Consider the following 15,988-nt stretch of genomic DNA (forward strand, 5'->3'; position numbering starts at 1 on the left):
CAGCTCTGATCAAAACTGTGTACCTTTGGGCTGGGTTGTGGCTCAGCGGTAGAGCTCTCGCCTAGCACATATGAGGCCCTGGGTTCAATTCTCAGCACCACATAAAAATAAATAAATAAAAATTTAAAAACAAAACAACAATAAAAAAAAAAACTGTGTACCTTAGTAGTGCAGATGGAGTTTACATTCTTTTCTAGAAAGCCTATGTACCACGAATGTTAGCTCAAAATTAAGCTTTTGTTAACCACAACTCCTATGTCTCTAGTTGCCGTTCCTGAATAGTCTTGAAGTGAGACAATCAGAAAACCCAGATTCAAGTCTCATTTCTATAACTTTACTATGAGGCCTTAAGCAAGTACCTTAGCTTTATAAGGCAAATTTTTATTTCTTTTAACAAGAAATTTTAATAGGTGTAAAATAGTATCTATTTTAGCATTTAATATTTTGATAGGTGCAATAATAATACTTATTTTAAAGGGTGAGTGTGAGGATTCCATAAAATTCTATAGAAAGCACTTTGTAAAGTTTAAAAATATAAATGTGGGTTATTAATAAAAAGCACTCCCAAGCTACATATAATCTACAAACAACTGTAATGCTGATTTATTAATTCATTATATTTTCTACTCCTACATAAACCAAGTGGCAGATCTGTCACCTCCATGTCCATCTCTGTCCTATTCTAGTTTGGTCCTTGTGTAACAGAGCTCCTGTCTTTCATTAACAAAAGGAAGAGAAACATGATGTGAGAACCAGGATGACCAAATGTCAAGATAATTCTCTGGAAACCAACTGCAGAAGTGGATGAAACCAGAAAAACCTTGTAATGTGGCTGACAAGAGTACACACAGGTGTCTCTTTCCATTTATTCACTGGAAGAGGAACTGAGATTTTGGTCATTGGAATTCTGTAGAGCCAGGGCTCCCAAGCGCCTAGGCATGTAATAAATAATACTACATTATAATTGGAGTTACTCAGGAACAATGAGGTTTCCTATGGAAGCCTGTGAACTTGGATAGACCCTCCCAAGAGAGGCAAATTTCTTCAATGGCAATGAGTAAGGACACACTCCCAGGACCAGTCATTATTTGCACCTCTCTGCTGTACCTCTGTAACCCTAGTTCTTAAAATAGGGACAATCTTAACAATAGGAACCTAAGGTTTAGCTCAAAAGAATAGAAAATGCTTGGTAAGTTTCTTTCTCTATGAGCCTCCAAGTACCTTTTCAAACACCTTTGCTAATTTGCATGATTGACAGATTAGATACCCTGAGGAAGGTAAAAGACACATACTTTTTCAAGAGACTAATCATAGGTTATAACCTGACCATATGTACAAGGCGCAGCAGTTAAGGATGAAATACACTCAAACTACTCAAGTAACAAACACCTAATATTTATTAATAAATTAGTACACTTGAAGGCATTTTTCTGATATCGGTCCCTCACCACTACCCACAAACCCCCAACACACAAAGGGAGTTCACACCACCTTTGCATTAGAATCTGGCAACTGAGCATTAGACAGTAGGTTTATAAATGGGAGCATAGTTGCAAATATATCAGACAAGAGTTCTTACAGCTGCAGCCATTTTTAATTAAAGTGTTTGAATGATGAAGGAAATCCAGCAAGATCAAGGCCTTGAGGGCAGACTGGATCTATTGGCTATGTGTGTATAAAAACAGACATCTTTTAAAGCAAAGCTAGGCAAATTCTCTATGGAAAAGGTGCCACTGGCACTCAATTTTGATTTTCCGAAGTGCAGCAATGTGTGCCAGAAGAGCTCAATCCCTAAAAGATGAAGTTCAAATTCTTTGGTGGCCCAGGTGTCAAGCCACTGAAACGGCAAGTCTGGATGGCTTGAGGATTTCATTTCTATAGCCCAGAGCATATTAACATTAAGAGGGGCACAAGTAATCAAGCATTCTGCACAATGTCCAGGTAAAAACCATACAATTGGCAATAGTGTGGTCAAGTTTCAGCCATGAATATGAACTACACACAAGACATATTAAAATGATAATCCAAAGACTAATTGCATTACAGTAACTCAACCGGGTCTTAAATTTCCTTAATTCTTAAGAACATGTGTAAAGGACAAACAATAATAAAAATGGTAGTAATAATTTTTTTTTAAAGTAGGTGTGGAAAAAAAAAGTAGGTGTTGAAAGACATAAAGACTGCTTATAGAATTCATGAGATGCCATTTACACTTTTAAGAAGTTAAGAGCCCCATAATCCAGTGTGCAGGAAAAGTCACACTGAGATTTATGGTAAGTTAAGTGAATTTAAAGTGCACAGAACAATTTTGAAAATATATAAGGTGGCAAAAATGGAGATAATACAGAACTTAAAAACCTTTAGTGGTGGATATTTTGCAACAGTTATACCTTGAAAAGACTTATAATCTAACTTCCCAGGAGGGTAAAGAAAAAGAAAGAACTCAAACACTGGCCATATATTCTGTTAAACACACACACACACCCTCAAAAAAACAAAGTCAGGAACAAAACAAAACCACCCTGCCACTAATCTCCAGCACGATCTTCAGAATGCAATCTCCCTATGTTCTACAACAGATCAGGAAGATGGCTATAAACAGAGTCCAGCAGGGTCTGACTGGCTTCTTGGCTCTTGACTCCAATAATCTCAAATAGCCGGTCTAGTTTGTCCTCAGCTTGGGGAATCTCTTCAATTACCCGCAGCTCCTCAGGGTTCAGAATGTGCAGCATGTCATCGAAGATAGGCTGCAAATCACAGGGGTCCAGGCGTACCTGCCGCAACACTGTGTCCTTCTTTTCTGCAGGGAAAAGAGGGAGGGAAAAGAGAAGGATGAAAGAGACTGTTAGAGCAAGTGGGGGCTACCTAGAGAGAGACATCTACCTGTCACCCCTCCAATCCCCCCTCCTCAAGGTGAGTGTGTGACCTTCAGGCACATTTGTTTTTTTAAACACAATTTTTTTTTGCCAGATATGATGGTGCACCTGTAACCCCAGCAACTTGGGAGGCTGAGGCAGGAGGATCGCAAGTTCAAAGCCAGCTTCAGCAACTTAGTGAGACCTTATCTCAAAATAAAAAATAAAAAGGGCTGGGGATATGTCTCAGTGGTTAAGTGCCCCTAGGTTCAATCCCCAGTACCAAAACCAAAACATGAACATAAGATAACAAACAAGATCTGCCCAATAGAGAGATCAGACAAGAACCTGTTTGAATGGATTATTGATGTGTCATTAATGTGACATCTGTCTAGACTCAAATGATTACTAAATTGTTCTGAAACTCAGGGGAAAAAAATGTTAAAGTACTTTAAAAAAATCTTCATTACTTTTTCCATCAATAATGTGCTTACTAAACAAAGATGTATGTTAGCTTACCCCTTTTCCAAATGATCAAAACTCTCAAACTAGTGCAGTTTGCCTATTTGACGTACTGATTACATTGTAATACTTCAAACTGCTGAGAGAGTAACACATAAATGAGAAATATTGCTTCTTAGGTCATATTTTACATTGGGGTGAGGAAACGCTAACTTCTATTAAACTTATAAAACATTCTCTTTAAAATATGTAAACATAAAATATAAACAAAAATACAAAAAATTTGTACAATTATTAAATATATTAATATAAATATGGGGGGGGCTGGGATTGTGGCTCAGTGGTAGAGCACTCGCCTAGCACGGGCAAGACCCGGGTTCGATCCTCAGCACCACATAAAAATAAAGGCATTGTGTTGCATCCATCTACACCTAAAAAAATAAATAAATAAATATATAAATATGTACATAAAACATAAGTAATTTTATAAAGTATAATAAAAACTATAACCCTTTCACTAACATTTTAATGTAACTGCTTAAAAACTAGGGAACTTCTAACAAAACTTTGCCGTCAATATAGTGCACGTAATTCCCTACACTAACTAGTACACACCAAAAGTGGCAAGTTGTTTACCAAAAGTACCAGTCTATTATTAAAAAAACATTATTTGCAATGTAGCTTAGAGCAATCAGAGGATCAACTTATGTTGCTAAAATTGTACTTCTGACTCCCGATATACTTGAAATCCCTGAATTTAGAAAGTCTGATAAATAATTTTCAAAAAGCCCACCAGGTGCCAGGCACAGTGGCACATAACCTGTAATCCCAGAGGTTTAGGGGGCTAAGGCAAGAGGAAGCCAGCCTCAGCAATGTAGTGAGGCCCTAAGCAACTTAGTGAGATCCTGTCTCAAAATAGAAAACAAAAAGGGCTTGGGATATGTCTCAGTGGTTAAGTGCCCTTGGGTTGGATTCCTGGTACACATATACACACAGCCCATCAGACTACATTTTATCAGACTTTTCCCAAAATACACATTTGACAGCATCACGAAGACAAAGGGTGACAGTCACTTTTCCACACAGGCCTAGGTGTGGAGACTCATTGGTCAATGAGATGGTTTTCTGGAGCAGAGGCTGGTATTATCTTTGAGTTTAGGGCAGGTTTTCCAGAACAAGTTATTCAAATGTTTCAGTGGCAACTGGACCAAGGGATCAGCAACGGAGAAACCCTGGGGCTTTTCTGGGGAGGCTCAGAGCGTGCATCATGAGCCCCACTGGTGGGTATCGTACCTTTGGTAATAAAGGAGCCGGTCCTGCTCAATGCCGAGGATCCGCTGGATGTGGAGTCACAGCGGAGAAGGGGCTCAGACTCATCCACGAAGAAGCCCTTGTTCTTGTCCAGCGGGGAGGGCTCCACAGTCAGGAGAGTGGAATTCTCAAGTTTCACGTTAGGACTGGGGATGGGGCTTGGGCTAAGTGGGCTGGGGCTTGTTGGGAGGGCCAGTTTGTCAGTCTCCAGCTGTAGGAGGGAGAAAACATTTTTGTTAATTATATACATTAAAAATGAAAATAGAAAAAAATAGCGAAACTAAAAATCACTCCTCAGTCACTCTTTTGTTCAATTTAATATTGTTAAATTCTTGCCAAAAGTAGTGGTACAGGCAGGTAATTCTGGCTATTCGGAGAGGCTGAGGCAGGAGGACCAGGAATTGGAGGTGATTGAACAAGATCCTGTCTCACGATGAAAAGTGCTGGGTGTGTAGCTCAGTGATAGAGTTAGAGTGCCCCTGGATTCAATGCCCAGAACCACAAAATAAAGAAGAGATTAGAACACAGATACAGAGAGGGAAGACCCCATGATACACAGTGAGAAGGTGCCATCTTCAAGCATAGGAGAGAGGTGTCAGGAGACACCACCTTGCTGATATCTTGATCTCAGATTTCTAGGTTCTAGAATAATGGTAAGATAAATTTCTGTCACTTAAGCTACCAAGGCTGAGGTACTTTGTGAAACCTCAGCAGACTAAAGAACACTGTAAAAGTGAAAAGACTTCCTTTTTTTTTTTTTTTTCTTTTAGATACCAGGGTTTGAACTCAGGGACACTCAACAACTGAGCCACACATCCTCAGTCCTATTTTGCATTTTATTTAGAGACAGGGTCTCACTGAGTTGCCATTGCTGAGGCTGAACTCATGATCCTCCTGCCTCAGCCCCCCAAGCCACTGGAATCACAGGCATGCACCACCATGCCCAACTGAAATGATTTCTTAAATAAGGCGAACAGGTAAGGGGCAGATCTAGATGTAACAGAGACTCAAGCTTACATTCTGGAGTAGATATCAGAGACACAACAGCAAGCAAACAAGCAAAGAAGATGGGTTCAGACAGGGATGGTGAGCATCACAACACTACAGCTAGAGTGTGAAGAGGGGATTTTAGGGAGGCAAGAATCAAAGTAGGAAGACTAGTTAGGATGTCCCAATGATGGTTAGGTGATGTGTGATTGTGGCTTATCCCAGGGGGATTCAATAGAACCAGAATAAAGCAATTGGTTGTTATGGTTCGGATATGAGGTGTCCCCCAGAAGCACCTGTGTCAACACAGGAATGTTTGGAGGCAAAATGACTGGATTCTAATCAGTCCATCCTAGTTTGAATGGACTGGCTGGGTAGTAACTGTACCAGGTGAGTCATGGCTGTAGAACCTAGGTTCACTGGTGGCACACTCTGGAAGGGTGCATCTTCCTTGTGACCACACCTGCCCCCCTTCCTGGGCACTTGGAGATGGGCTGCTTTCCCATTCTCTGTCCTTTCCCCATGATGTACTGCTTCACCTCAGAGTGAAATAGTGAGCCTGAAATAAACTATTGCTCCTTTAATTTGTTCTTGTCATGTATTTTGGTCACAGAGACACAGAACTAAAACATAGGTGACATGACTCTGTTTTTATAGGAGAAACGACGAAAGTACAGAGAAGGCACACCGTTTAAAGGAGGAAAGCCAGGGCTCAGCAAGGCCTGCTTGACTTCTCCACTTGACCCTTTCATTTGAGAAAAGACTTGAGAACTCTGGCAGGCACTTATGGCCTGCTTACTTGGTTGACTTGATCCTTTTATTGGCTCTTCTGGCCCAGATGAAGGTCTGGGAACCAGGTGGCCAGATCAGGGACAGAGTTCAGGGAGTGGTGTACACACTCCCTGGAGCTATTAGTCACCCCTCTTTAGAACTCTATCATTTCCCTCATATACTTAAAGTGAAATGTTCTCAAATTCTTCAACCGAAACATTGACTCTCATTTCAAAGCATTATACTGAAGAGTTATATAAGGCAGAAAGCAAACATGACTGCCTCTTTCACAACTTTTAAGGCCTGCGAAATTCTTGCAACAGACTGCAGATTGCGTAAGACCACTGATTACTCTACACATCTGATATACTGGCAGCACTATTCCTCTGAACCACCACCTACGCCCTGCCTCTCATTCCACTGCAAGTTTCGGGCATGGGTAACACCTGTTCCTAGAGGTATCCTTTGATCCTCAGACAAGTTTTATGTCTATGCTTTAAATGTTTTAATTCAACAGGCCCTGGCATGTGCTGCTTCTCCTGAAAATGCACATGGCCGTTCATGCCAAGATACTTTTTTTTTTTCATGCCTTCAATTAGACAAAGAGTACTTGTCCACTTTCTGGTTCTCAAGGACATTACATTGGAAGACACAGTCCATCAATATGGTGCACTGTTCTTGTTTAAAAAGAAATTCCCACCCACAAATCACATGCGAACAGACTAAGTCCACCCACTTATTTCCTGAACTCATTTCAAAATTTTACATCTTTAATCTTTCCATCAGTTTTTCCAAAAGGTTCTATGGGTAGAAATTAAGCACATAATTTCCAACATAATTTGGAAAGGCAGAACACTAAACTGATGCTCTCCTGTAATGAACAGAGTCAGGTATATATGAAAATGTCCTTGGAGTGGTATTAGCATTGCCACAATGGAGCCAGTAAGCATGGCTAAAGCCAGAGACAGCATAATTATCCTTCTAGAAATCCACTCAGCTACTAAGTATATCTGTCTCTCACTTTATGCAACAGTAGCTGCTTGTGTTCCAAATCTGTCTGAAATTTATTTGTATTTTTCCCATAAGAAAAAAAATTGCACATAGAAACTTATTTCTTTCCTCTACTTACCATTATCTATAAAAGTTGGTTTATAACACTGCAACTGTAGTTGTACTGTGTTAACTGTGATCTCTCTATCAGAAACAGTCACCAGGGTTTGTGAAATAAATTGTTTTATTAATTACAAAAGTTCATGATTTAGTATTCAGAGTTTATAGAAAATGAAAACCATTATGATAAGATTTGGGGATACTAAACAGAAGACACATATCTAAGCAAGAAAGCCAGATTTCCATAGAAAAGGTTCTTATTTCCTTTAAAATGTTTTGAATACAAACTTACAAAAGAGTCACAAAGTACAGTAACTTAATTTATTCCTTAAGCTTCTTTGAGCTTTCTAAATTCTAAGGGGACATATTAATCTTACAGTTAGAAAAACAATACATGTTATTTTTACAAGCAGTCACCACTGATAAGTATATTTTCCTTCTGCTAACTTGGGAATGTTGTGGCTGCAGCAACTCTTATTTATATTGGTGGCCATGAAACAAGATAGCTGGAAGATCATCTCCAAGACTGAGCTCTTCTGTTTTTGTTAAGTGTTCATGGATACAAAAATGTTCATACAACCCCCAACTTACTGCTTAGGCAGATATTAAGACTTAAAAGAACAGCTTCTGGGAAAACTTGGTCTGTAAAGGAAATGCATCCACCAGATTTTTTGTTGTTTTGTTCCAGGGATTGAACCCAGGGACGCTTAACCACTGAGCCACATCCCCAGACCTGTTTTATATTTTATTTAGAGACAAGGACTTGTCAAGTTGTCTTGGTCTCCCAAGGTGCTGGGATTACAGGCATGCCCCTTTGGCAAAACTTGAAAACCTCAGTTCTTTTTGCTTTAAAGCCATGGGATAATCATACTAACTTGAGAAATGAGGTAGAGGCAGAAAGACAGACCAAAAGGGAATGGAGCAAGGATTAGGCAGGAAGAGCACTCCTTGGAGCCCAAATTGAAAGAATTCCACTGCATGCACTTAGGCAGTAGCAGTCCATCTCTTTTGATCAAATGAATCCCAAATGTTGTCCTCATTAGTTTCCTTGCAGGCTCACTTAGTTCTTCAAGGTATTTATTAATCCGAACTGATAAGGGAAGGGAGATGTATGGTTGACTTCACTCAACAAATAATTCACATGTACAGCTGGTTTGCTGGCTTCCTTTCCTTTCTGAGTGCCAAGACAGTAAGCACAAGGAATCATCCCAGTGGATTAGGTAAACAGAGTATTACTTGGAATTTGGGGATCTGATGGTTCTGAATACAGCAGTATTCACGAGAACAGTGGTTTAACTTGTATTTGGGTTCTACTGGGATGAGCCAAAGCTGTCATCTTCTCCTTTCCCCCATTTTCAGCTGTGTCCTTCCCAACCTTCCCAAACCAAGCAGAGTTCTAAAACTGAAGCACCCACTCTGGGTGCTCAGCCAACTCAAAATCAGAAACTGATGCTCAAAAATAATCCTCAACACTTCTAGTATCAAACAGAAAACTCACTTCCCTGTTGATTGACCTTCCCTAAGAGGACACACTGGGAAAGGCTGCAGTTTCCCTTAGCTTCTGGGGATGGCAGAGCCTTTCCAAGCCTCATTCATGGGATATAGGAATGAAACAAGATTTTGATGTGTCTACTTTTCTTCTCCACCATGCTCTGCGGAATTGACTCTGCAGTCAGGAATAGGCCAAAACTCCAAACCTCATGAGGCATCTTTTCAGAATACATTTCCCATTCCCCACAGCTCCTTAACAGTCAAAGTCATGAAAATCCTGGAAAATCATTGCAAGGGAAGAAAGGAGATATAATACCAACTAGCTGCATGGTGTCAGAAAAACCACTTCCCTCATGAGACCTGCTTCCTCATTTTTAAACTGAGAAGGTTAGACTAGGTCATCTAGTTCCTTCCATTCCTTCCATTATGGCTTCTCCATTGCTTGTGTCAGTACCACTATTTGATTCTCCTAAACCCCACCCAGATTCCTTTCTCCTTCCCAAGTTACCCCCACAACTGGTTCACTCAACTAAAGCTTACCATTGAGTTATTTTCAATTACTATCCAATTACAGTGTCCCTGTGGTTGCACAATCTGTTTTCATAAAACTAATTAACAACTTTGATGCATCAGTGACCCCTGAAATGAAGTATTAATTACCCAGCCTGTATCCTCCTTGTAAGTCTGCTAAAATGTTTAAACTTAACCCCTGGACTTCTGGCACTCCTTCTTTGGATATTAATCCCCCACCTCATGTAGACAAATTTACCATCTCCAGAAGAAAGCTCCTTGTAGTCAAAAGCCACCCTTTCAATTGAACTTTCCTTTCCCTCTAGACCTCATCTAACACTTAGAAAGAAAGAAAAGTTCTATTATGTTTGTGTAAATACATCCCATTAATCATGGTTTTTAGAAGCCCATTTGCTAAATCCAAATGAAATTAATTGTTATTCCATATAAGTTGACCAACTTGTTACTCAGATCCAGTGAACAACAAAGGAGTTTAAGAAATAAGCCATTACCAATACTGTTCTAGATGACTTAGCATAACATATCTATAATCTGCTTGCTGCTAAGATGTTAGCTCCATTTATAGATGAAGAAATTGAGGCTCAATTTGCCCAAGGTTACGGAACCAGGATTCAGGACCAGCTCTGTCAAGATTTGAAGTTGCCCCCTTGCTGGGCCATGTCACTTTCACATCTGGACTCAGCATCTAGAAGCTGACACACTTGGTAATCACATGGCCACAAGGAGTTGCCCTGGCCCTTTGGCCAGAGTGAAGGGTCCAGAAGCAGGGTCTGAAAGAACCCGAAACCCTAAGTTGGATTTACACTCCAGCTGTATAACTGTCCTCAGATAAATATGAGAGATTCTGTAAACATCAGACACTTCAACTGTAGCCAATAACTTTGTTTTCTGTTAGAAAATATTTCAGATCCCAGCAGGCCAGTGACCGGTTAAAAAAACAAACAAATTTAATTTCCACTAAAGGTTAATCTCAAAGGAATTATAGTCACAAATATAAATTCATGACTATTTAAGGATTATGATATTATCTCAAGCTTGCTTCTCTTTCTGTCCCAGCCATGTATGCCATCAAGATCAAATAAGATTTCAGACCATCTACAGGTTAATGTAGTACTTTAAGATTGGCTCTAGAAAAAACAGAAACAACCCCCCCCCAACAAACAAACAAACACCAACCAGTTATCCTTCTTGCCATGTATGTTTTGTTTGTTTGTTTGTTTTTGTTTGTTTTCGTACCCCAGGGATTGAACCCAGGGAAGCTTAACCACTGAGCCACATCCCCAGACCTTTTTTATGTTTTATTTTGAGACAGGGTCTTGCTGAGTTGCTCAGGGCCTCACCAAGTTGCTGAGGCTGTCTTTGAACTCATGCTCATAATCCTCCTGCCTCAACCTCCTGAGCAGCTGGGATTACAGGAATGTGCCATTGCACCTGCACATAAATACTTCTTGATATGTTAAAGATTGTTCCTTATTTAGAAAGCAGGAATTCAGATAATAAGGAAGGCTTTCTTACCCAAGTCTATGTAGTTCCAGGACTTCAGATATTTAACAAACAAACATTCAAAAAGTAAGGGTTAGCAGCCTGATCAAAAAATTTATCTGAATCTATCCAATTCTTAAGTTTGGATACTGAAGAACACCTGTATATAATGATTTCTTCTTTAAAAAAATAAGTAAAACAGGGCTAAGGATATAGCTCAGTGGTAAAATGCTTGCTTAGCATGCTCAAGGCCCTGGATTTGATTCCCAGTAGTACAAATAAATTCATTAAAATTAAAAGATAAAACAAATTCATCACCTTCAGAAAAGAGGGAAAAGGGGGTAGGTTTCCTTAAAGTCTCAGATGATGAGATAACAGCTTTTAAATTATTCTTTCCAGTGAATTCTCATCAGACCCTACCTAGACAGAGTGAGAGAGAGGTCTTACCAAGAACAATCCAAATTTTCTCAGCTTTTTTTTTCAAACAAAAAGAAAAAAAAAGATGAAAGAAATGAGAAAATACTGGTTCCTAAACCTTTCAAAGAATGATTATCAGTTATAAGAAATTGGAAGGAAAATCTTAAGACGTGGAAATGTGGATTAAGATTTATACACACTCACATAGATAAAGCGAATATGCCAAAATGTAAATAATTCTTGACTCTAGAGGGTATAGGTCCATGTGTATTTGCTATACTGTTCTTTCAATTTTTCTTTGTTTCATAGGTCTTACTTTTTAAAGTAATGAAAAAGAGGGCTTAAGGGCCAAATAACTGTTAAGACAAAAATTCCCCTAACTTTTCCTAGGCTTCTGATTGCTTAGCTATATCCTCTTGTTTTTCCTTCTCTCTTTTTCTGCCCATTCCAGACCCTAGGAGACTATGCAAGGAGGTTGCTGACACTTAAATGTATATCACCAATTAGCAGGTGGACAACAGGAGGGCCCTTGGCTATCTAGATGGTCTTGGGTCATTGAAGGTCATGGTATGGAAGCAGGAACAGGAACAGCAACTCTAAAATACTCTGCTCAGCTTCTCAGGGAACCCCCAGAGTCAGACTACTCAGCTTCTCAGGGAACTCTCAGAGCCAGCCAGCATAGATGAGTGAACTTTAGCTGGGAACCAATTTAGAGCCTGCAAGATGAACTCACTGGCCATCACAAGAATCTTGACTCTAGACAGTATAGGTCCATGTGTATTAACCTGGTTGAAAAAAAATGCCAAAAGCACAGGGGGATGGTTTGAAGAGACCCCTTCACCAACCCTAGATTTATTAAAATACAGAATAATGAAATAATTTTGTTCTACCTGCAACCTTCATTAAGGCTCTACTGCTAACTTTAAGTCAAAGTGTCCATGGCCAATACTTGCCCTAAGCAAGAGAACTATTTCTTTCTGGATGCATAGCGGGGAAACTACAGGATGTCCCAAGTAATGCACTGCAAAGTGGCCAAAGCTGGTAAGAAACGGCTTGCTCTAGATGGAGGGAAGGGAAGGAGCAGGGAGGGCACACCCTGCCCAGCTGCTGGCCTATGCGTCTGCAAGCTGTCCCTTCGCTGACATCAACAGTAATGCAGTTACAGCCCAGAGCTGACTCACTGATTAGCTTTCTCAAAAAAAGGAAGTAAGGATAGTTAAGTGGGCTTTATTCTTTAAAAGCTGGAACCCACTCACAATAGAACACACTGCCAAACCCTGTAAGAGTTCAGCACCATCTGAACATTAGATCATGCTCCCTCAGAAAGCAGGGGTTTCCTTAAACTTCACTCAATGAGATCCATTAGAAATTCTTTTCCACAAAAAAATAAAAGTCTTTGGACAATTCTAACCATGAAAACTAGTTGCACAAACCTTTTTAAAGCTTGCTCTATAAGATAATGAGGAGGATAGAAAGTAATTTCATAGGAAATTCAAAATCTCAAGGTAAGAAGGCTCAATTTCATCTTTGTTACTGAAGCTTTCTGAATTTTCAGGCCATTAGAATTATAATACACATAGTATACAATTCCAAACACCTGCAGGTCTGTTACTCAGGTCCCCTCCCTGGTGGAAACTGCAGTTAGCAATTCCCCTTAGACTTTTCCAGATATAGTACTAATAAATAGGTACATTCTCCACCACACCCCTTCAAAACAGCTTTGGAGGTTATCAGATAAAGAGCTGACTCACTTTTTTTTTTTTTTTTGCCAAGTTCTACTGTACAGATATTTCATAGCTTACTTAACCAGTGTTCTGGTGAAGGGCATGTGAGGGTTCTACTCTATTGCTATTAGCAATAACAACTACTACGAATACTCTAGTACTAGCATCACTGAATACGTATATGATATTATTCCTAAAAGTGAAAACACAGATCAATTGGCACATAGTGTAGTAAGTACTGCCAGACGACCTACTATAGAAGCTGTATTAATTTAAATACATATCAGCAATGGACACTATTCTTTTTTTATTCCTTCATGCCTTTTCCTTTTGGTTAGTCTGAGAGGTTAAAAATCTGCATGTACTTAAATATTTTCAGTACTTCCTTTCCTGTGGACTGTCTTGTCCACAACACTGTCTTACTTTTCTCTTAACTACTTTGTAAAAATTCTTTTTTAAGAAAATCAAGCCTATACTGCAAATACCACCCCCCGTCCCGCAGTCCTGTTGTCTTTTGAATTGTACATGATGTTTGCTGTCTTGTATAGTTCTGTTAAGTAGCTTCATCTTTCTTGTATGGCTTCTATGTTTTTATATCATTCTCAGAAGAGCTTTACCTACTGCTGTGATCATAAAAACATCAAACAAAAACATCTACATCAAAGTTTCCTCTGAGATAATTTTTTAGGGAAAACCAATAGTGACATTTTTCTCAAGGTAATGGTGAGGAACAAACCACTAAAATGTTGTCATTAACTGGTACACAATAAAATCTACTGCTGACATGATGTGATGCCTTATCAGCAATTGCACCCACCATTGAAACTTGGGGTTGTAATAGATCAAGGGACAGTTTCAAATACATACAGAGAGAAGCTAGGCTAAAATTAGAAGTTAGCAAGTTTCTTTAGACATATGTTTTGACTTTAAAAAAGAAAATGTGTTCTCCAATACTGGTAATTGATAGGGAAAAAAAAGTTTCTTTTCACACTACTGATTCTGATTTCCTCCCAATGCACTTTTTGAGGAAGCCAGTAAGAGTGTGGACTAAAGGGATGGAAAACGTAATCAACTAATAGACAGTCTTTTCTGAATGACACCATATCTCAGAAATAATAAAAGCTCACTTTAATCTCTTCTACAGAAGTTTCACAGAATATATTATAAAGTTCGGCTCACATATCTATCCCTCCTATAAAAATGTCAGCATCTTGAGGAATGATTCTGTTTTTTTATGTAAATTATTTTTTTATTTATAACAGCAGAATGCATTACAATTCTTATTACATATATTGAGCACAATTTTTCATACCTTTGGTTGTATATGTAGTATATTCACACCAATTTGTGGATGATTCTGTTTTTGAGTTTTGTTTCTTTCCATTTACTTTCACAATGCTGCCTGGTACAGGTCTCAATATATAATAAGTGCTGTGTTAATATTTACTAGATAAACTGCCTCTGTTAAATAATCCCACACTTGAAGGTAATAATAATGACACTGATGATGATAAAATGTGGTGTGTGTGTGTGTGTTTTATAGAGGGAGAGTACATTAATATCAGTATTTATTTTCCAGGCTTTTCTCCTTATGACCTATACATACAAAATCCAACATCCACATTTCATTAGTTCCATGATACATATCTTTTTACATTTTAACATCTCTGAAGTAGGGATGTATCTTGCAGTGATTTTTTTCTTTCTCAGTGGTACACATAACAGTACATCTTACAAATTACACAAGACCCAATGAAATATAGTAATACATCTTAATTACAAATACCTATCTAAACCTCTCAGGACCATGAAACTTGATAAATAAGCCCAAACTTAAAGCACCCAGACAAGTTTTGGGATGCAATAGATATACTCAGCCAATGCTGGTTTGCTTTCTCCTTACTATGCTTTTATAAATTGCATTTGCTCCGACAAAGAAAATAGGAAATAATCACTGAGATTCTTCACGCCTCCTATTTTATGTCAAGTGGCAGACTGGATTTTGTACCACATTCCCTAATTCTCAGGAAATCCTTCCAAAACAGCTATAAAGAAACTGAGGCTAGAGACATAACTGGACTTGCCAAAGGTCACACAGTGAGTGGCAAAAATAAGATTCAAACCCAATTCAGAGGAACAAAGTCCAAGACTTGGATTTCTTTTTTTTTTTTTTTTAAATGTTTATTTATTTATTTTTTTTTTTTAGTTTTTCGGCAGACACAACATCTTTGTTTTGTATGTGGTGCTGAGGATCGAACCCTGGCCACACACATGCCAGGCGAGCGCACTACCGCTTGAGCCACATCCCCAGCCCCAGACTTGGATTTCTTTAGTCTCTTCCATTGGCTCTTAGAAATTCAAAGTCAACCTCCAATACTTGACATGAAATGGGACATCAGAACCTATTCCTGTGCCTTTAAATATTACAGAACAGCTAAAGGCTTCTGAAAAGCTTGCTATTAAGCAGAAAAAAAACAAGGACATAAGTAAAGCAGATGTTCTCTGTAGAGTCGAAGGTTTGAGAAGCATTTTGTGTGAAAAAGCAGATGGGGCTTCGTAGTTGGAAATAAATGGGAAAGTATCAAGGAAGAAGAACAAAATATCAAGAAACTATGGTCTGTGTTGTTTTTTCATTACTTTCAAATGGACAAATATTCATCTGTTCTAGTTTTCTATTTATTTTTTTGGTGGGTCCAGTACTCCTTCCTTCTGATGCTATCTTATAATTTCTCATGCACATTTCTACTATAATATTTGCTTATCCTGCTGAATTGTAATTATTTGCACATATGTTTCCATCCCAGGAAGTGAGCTGTGAAAAGCCAGGGACCACCCTCTTCTTTACCT

General features: G+C 38.8%; 1 protein-coding gene across 1 annotated transcript in view; it reads right to left on the reverse strand.

Moving 5' to 3' along the window:
- Positions 1 to 1,379: 1,379 nt before the first annotated feature.
- Tnfrsf21 (TNF receptor superfamily member 21) overlaps positions 1,380 to 15,988 on the reverse strand; it is a 69,777-nt gene continuing 55,168 nt past the window's right edge. Inside the window, exons 5-6 of the mRNA XM_015487836.2 lie at positions 4,611 to 4,839; positions 1,380 to 2,800 (exon numbers count right to left, since the gene is read on the reverse strand). Of these exons, the coding sequence (XP_015343322.1) occupies positions 2,571 to 2,800; positions 4,611 to 4,839 (459 nt within the window). The 3' untranslated portion in view covers positions 1,380 to 2,570. The remainder of the gene's footprint in view (positions 2,801 to 4,610; positions 4,840 to 15,988) is intronic.

Source organism: Marmota marmota, unplaced genomic scaffold, assembly GCF_001458135.2.
Source record: "Marmota marmota marmota unplaced genomic scaffold, marMar, whole genome shotgun sequence".
Lineage (NCBI taxonomy): Eukaryota > Metazoa > Chordata > Mammalia > Rodentia > Sciuridae > Marmota > Marmota marmota.